Below are 6,000 nucleotides of genomic sequence, written 5' to 3'. Positions count from 1 at the left end.
TGTGTGTGTGTGTGTGTGTGCACGCTGGCGGGCTGTAGCGGTTTGCTGTAGAGGCTTTCACACTCAGGGGCTCTCATGCACAACAACAAAGTAAACTGTGAGGTCTGCACGAGAGAGTGTGTGTGTGCGTGTGTGTGTGTGTGTGTGTGTGTGTGTGTGTGTGTCCGTGTGTGCGTGTATATAGATATATATATGACACATGGGCACTTTTTTTTTTTACATCTTTACAAAGAAAAAAAGCAAACATGACATTTTCAGGCAACAAGACCACAGAATAGCAAGTTAACAAACTCTTTTTTAAATCTATATTTTAAATATGAGGGATCCATACAAAACACTTATAATAAAATACCCATGTTATCAAATAATTTCACAAGAAATACACTGACGCGCTAGGCAGGAAGTACCTTCAGAATTTGGCACTAAACTCCACTGATCTTGTCTTTTTTTCTTTATAAGACATTTTGCTGAACAACAAAACACATCTAAATATTGTTTCCCACGAGAGAAATAAAATAATAATGACATTGATGCTTCACAAGCTGACATTATATATATATAGATATATTTATATTTATATATATTTTAGGAATTTTATATAGCTAATTAACCAACAAGAAATTTAGCAAATAGGGACTCCTTAAAAAAAGAAGAAAATAAAAGAAAAAAAGTAACTATTATAGTAATATGAAAGGCTTTGTCTATTGTTCAAGTAAACTGATTTTTTAGTCTTCTCTTGAAAAACATGAGACATTTAAGACCGTTAGACTTGTGATGAAACCACAACTAAACTCACGAGAAGCACCGACGTTAACGCGGGTTACAGGTATCTTAGTATTTTTTTTTTTTCCTCTATACATTTAAACAGTAGAAAATATAGGTCATTTCATCATGTGCATTTAAACCACGGATTGTCTATCTGTGAGTCAGTTCAGCAAAAGGTGACACAAGTAGGTAGCATTTCTCCCCCCCAAACAGGGCAAATGTCTTTTTTTATTTTTACCTTTAAACTACTCTAGAAAAAAGTGGTTCTATATATAGACTTTGAATGAGAAACAGAGCCACTTAAAATGGCCTTATCAAAAAACTTTACACTGCCTGAAAAATGTAAAAACCATTAGAGAGCTCTGAGAGAGTCTAATATTGATCAGACAGTTTTTTTCAAAACTGTTTGGAAGTAGTCTTATATTTCAGAGAAACTGGCGCGGACTGCTTCTGGCCCGCGCTCTGTTTTTCATCGGCACCAGAAGCAAGATGACGCGCCAATTCCTGTAGTGAACTTTCAAGTTTACTTTAAATGAAGAAGAAGAAAAAAAAAAACTGACATAAAGAAGAAGAAAAAGAAACAAAAAAAAAATAAAAAATAATGCAAGAAAACATACTGAATGGAAGTCACTTTGCCACAGGTTGTTGTTTGTTTTTTTTCTCCAAAAAGAACATTTTGTTTTTCCATAAAAATCTCAGTCTTTTTTTGTTATTTTTTCATATGAATGCAGCTTTATATCTTTTTCACATTGATTCATTTTCTTTCCCACCCCTCCCTTATCGCCTCCCTCCCTCCCTGAAACCCCTCCCAGAAAACAGATCCAAATGAGGTCACATGCAAAAAAACAAAAAACAAAAAAAACAAAAAACAAAAACAAAAAGAAAGACAAAAAGAAAAAAAAAAATAATCATAAAAATCAAAGTCCAAAAAAGCTAAAAGTTCAAAGTTCAAAAGGTCAGTAGGCGGCGGAGGAGGAGGAGGAGAACCAGGTTATGATCAGGTGAGCTCGGAAAAGACATCAGAAAAAACAATGACGGGGGAGGAGGAGGACGATGACACTTTTTTTTTTTTTTTTTTTTTTGGGGGGGTTTTTTTTTTTTTTTTTTTTTTTTAAATTTTTTTTTTTTTTTTTTTGGACGCCACGGAGACATGCTAGGCAAACGATGAGCTAACAGGCATGGAGATGGGTTGTTCTAAAAGGGGGAAAGAAAAAACAGGGGAGAGGAGAGAGTTACACACAGAGAGCCAGAGCACCACACCACTACAGCATTTTATAAAATCAGGAGAAACAACAACAACAACAACAACAAACAACAACAAACAAACAACAACAACAACAATGCAAACTGGCAGAACAGCAACACCACTCACTGATTTCATTGGCAATTTTTTAGCTTTGATTTTGTTGGTTTTTTTTTTTGTAATAGAAAATGATATTAATGTTATATGTCTATACCAACAGGCAACAACACACACACACACACACACACACACACACACACACACGCGCGCGCACACACACATTCATTCGTTCATTCATACACATATACACAAAAAACAGAGAGCACCCAAAGCTTTATCCATCAGATCCCAGATGGATGTTGTCATTTGGGAGAAAATAGTTGTCATTTTTTGGGAGGGGTGGGGGGGGGGTCTTTTCATTTCTTTCTATTTGTTAAAAATTTCTTAAATCTTTGTAAGGGTGGGGGTATAAGAGGGGGGGGTGGGGGGGGCGTGGGGATCGGGCCGGCGGTAACTACAAAGCGGATTAAAACCACTTCATAACGATCAACGGCCAAAGAGGCATACATATAAAAAAAAACACACCATCCAAATAAATCTAATTATACCCGAGAGCACATAAAGAATAAAAAACGCGAAGAAAAAGGTAGAAATTGGTCAAGTGAAGAAGTAGTCCCACTACGGATGGAGAGAGGGAGAGAGTGGTAAAAAGAGAGAGAGAGATGGATGGATGGATGGATGGATGGATGGACAGCACAGAGAGGCGTGTGTGTGTGAAATGACACAGGGAAGGTGGACGGTGGTGGTGGTGGTGTGTGCGGTTCGAATGGCAGCGGAGTGTTTTGTGATTGTGGTTTTCTGCACTGAAAAAACATGAAAAACACCGGAGAACCCAATTCCACGAGACTTCTCCACAAGGGTCTACTTTAATGATGCTGTATACTTTATAGGAGTCCAATAACTTAACGATAGGCAATAAATAAAATCCTTTTTTTTTTTTCATCTGAGGCAGTAAAAATGTTGTATAAAAATAGAACTGCTTTTTTTACAAATAAAATTTACAGGCCTGTGGCTTTCTGTACTTTGAATTATTTTTTTTTAAATCTTTCAACAAACATCAAGTATTTTCAGTTACCCCCTTAACCCATAAACTCTTTTATTAGTAGTATTATTATTATAGCCTTCATCAAATTCTGGATGTTATTTTGAAAATGTTCTACATGCTGTAATATCCATTTCACAACAAAGACCAATGTGATCTGACCCAGAAAAAGTAGTTACTAATTTTTTTCATCTTCTGAGAAATAAAAAACTGTTTTTTTTATTTTCACATAAATAATAAGACATAGCTGGAGTGTGTGTGTGTGTGTGTGTGTGTGTGTGTGTGTGTGTGTTTTCTTCGTCTTGTGGTGGTGGAGTGTAACTGTATGGCAGGCTGATGTTGCCACTGACTATAACTGTAAAGAGGCCACTAACATTTTTGCAGCCTTTGCTCCCGGGTTGCCAGCAGGCGATAGAGGGGTTTTTTTTTTCTTTTTTGGAGAAGCAGCGGCGGCCTGCAACCAACACCGCGGAGGTCAAAGGTCGAATGTGCATATCGGCGTGCGCGTCAAAAAAAAAAAAAAAAAAAAAAAAAAAACAAAAAAACAGAGGAACCCTTCGCCAGGCCTCAGGTTCACATCGAGAGAGAGAGAGAGGAAAAAAATTTTAAAAAATCATCATGGCTCCTTTGTCTGTACCTCGGTTCTGGCTGTAACTAGTCCTTAAAAATGTATAAATAATCACTGACAAAGAAAAAAAATTAAATAACTCTTAAACAGACTTTTTTTGTTTTTAAAAAAAAAGCTACCCAAGATAGCTACTTCCTTCCATTGTAAAAAAAAAAACAAAAAAACAAAAAAAAATTGCACAAAGTAATGACGGTAATGGAAGCGTTCATGTGTGTCACAAAAATAAAATTGTAATAAATAATAATACTTGAAAGCTAACATAAAAATCTTCAAAAAAGCAAGAAAAACAAGAAAAAAAAAAAAAAAAAAAAACAAAAACAAAAAAACAAGGCGTGTGTGTCTCCCTCAGGGTGGTTGTAGGTCGTCTCCCCCTCCCTCCCTTCCCTCCCTTCAACCCCCCCACCCCCCAGTCCCTGTGTAGAGAGGTCGTGGCTCGGTTTGCTGTTTTTTTTTTGTTGTTTTTTTTTCTTTTTGTCATTTTCATTTTTTTGTGGGGGGACTTACCCTAGCAGTGCTAACATGGGGAGCAGATAGACCCTAGTGCTAAGATCAGTACGGTTTGCTGTCGTTCTTGGAGCGCTTCAGCTGCACCTTCAGCCGCTTCATGCCGATCTGGAAGCCGTTCATGGCCTGGATGGCTGCCTGCGCCGACACTGGATTGTCGTAGCTGACGAAGCCTGCGGAAAGGGGGGGGGGGGACACCAGAGAAGAGTGGAGAAAAAATGAACGGGACGTTGATTGAAGAAAAATGTGACAAAATGGTGTCTTTCCAACTAACATTTACAGGTGTTTTAAAACAGTAAAAATATGAATAAGAAACAGGAGAAGGAATGTAAAAGTAGCTAATGTGTTAGCTAACACAGCTAGCATGCAAACGTTAGCCAGTCTGGACAGATAGATGTTACAAAGGGATCAGTGGAATTATTTATGTGAGCATCTCTTAAAATGAAGACAACATCTCCCACAATCCTCACTGTTTCCTGTCGGATATACTGTTCTGTAATGAAAGCTTTGTCTTGAGCCGCCGAGCGGTGCGGCGGATTTCCCTCCAATTCTGACTCACAATATAAAACACAGGTGGGGACCAATAAGCTCCTACTTGATGGATCTTGTTTATTTACAGCAACTATACTGCCTCAAAATTAAGGTGTAATAATAAACCGATGTTAAAACGCTACACGAGATGCCCTCACCATGTTGTCTGCGTCTTGAGATCTGATTTATCTGGATTACATTTACATCTACATTAAAATACACCTCTGGTACACAATAAGAGAAGATTAAACTTTAATGACTCCCCCGAGGAAAACCGGGTTGTTGCATCAACAAAACAATGAAAGAATAAAGCTAAGTAAAATAGAATAACAGTAAAACAAATAGAGGAGGTAGAGTGACACTTCCAATGTGAGGCGTTGTGAGTCTGCAAAAATAAATCCTGAGGCAAAAAGCGCAGTATCTGCTCCAGAAATACCGAGTCAACAACTTGACCGAGGCCACTGGGGGTCAAAGTGTCAGAATAAAGTTCTCCTGGAGCAGACAGTGAGTTTTCTACTGTGTTTTTGTGTTTTTTTTTCTTGCTGTCTCCGGGTAAGTCATTTCCGTGCACACTTCACTTCCTCCTGTAATATTTACAACTTCTAAAAACTGACAGTAAACTCCTCGTCTCGCTTGTCTCGCATCTGTCCTCACAATCCATTTTCTGACAAGTATCAGACACGTTTGTGTTCTGTTCCTTCCTGGATCCATGCTTGATTTATTCCTCTTTCCCTTATTTGCTACATGAAATATGGAGATGCATTGTGTTTAAGGTTTTGTTGCTGACTTTTTATGCATTTTTAGACAAAGTTTGAGGCTCTCCCATTCAACAAACTTCTTAATACCAGGTGAAAAGAAATCACTTCCTGTTCCAGCTCAGGGACCGGATCCCCTGAAGTCTAAATAAGTCACGAGGGACTGTTCAGGTGATCCATGTCAACTCGTTAGCTGTGGAAACATCACATGACCCCTTTGTATAATTACCAGGTATTCAGATTATGGGTCCCGTAATTTTACAAATTTTGTGCCGTGCGCTGATTAAAATACCACATAGGTTGTGCTAAAAATTAATTGGAATTAAATAATTGTAAAAGCTACCAGATGAATACTGTCTCCACTGTAGCTATAATTAGAACCACATTACAAACCTCTCCAGGAACCTTTTGAAGAATGAACAGTAAAACACATCAGTTTCCTTTCTAGGGATTATGAGGAAACTGTGGGACA

General features: G+C 37.9%; 1 protein-coding gene across 11 annotated transcripts in view; it reads right to left on the bottom strand.

Moving 5' to 3' along the window:
• Positions 1–1,903: 1,903 nt before the first annotated feature.
• The window catches only part of LOC111225050 (CUGBP Elav-like family member 2), a 200,400-nt gene continuing 196,303 nt past the window's right edge, over positions 1,904–6,000 (bottom strand). For all 11 annotated transcript variants that reach the window (XM_022749801.1, XM_022749799.1, XM_022749803.1 and 8 more), the window contains 2 exons: positions 4,243–4,415; positions 1,904–1,959 (listed from right to left, as the gene is read on the bottom strand). In XM_022749801.1, coding sequence (XP_022605522.1) covers positions 4,288–4,415 — 128 coding nt within the window. In that variant the 3' untranslated portion in view covers positions 1,904–1,959; positions 4,243–4,287. The remainder of the gene's footprint in view (positions 1,960–4,242; positions 4,416–6,000) is intronic.

This window comes from Seriola dumerili, unplaced genomic scaffold (genome assembly GCF_002260705.1).
Source record: "Seriola dumerili isolate Sdu_G_001 unplaced genomic scaffold, Sdu_1.0 BDQW01000138.1, whole genome shotgun sequence".
In the NCBI taxonomy this organism is placed as follows: Eukaryota; Metazoa; Chordata; class Actinopteri; order Carangiformes; family Carangidae; genus Seriola; species Seriola dumerili.
The sequence above is the reverse complement of the archived record's forward strand: the minus strand, read 5'-3'. Positions and strand labels throughout refer to the sequence as shown.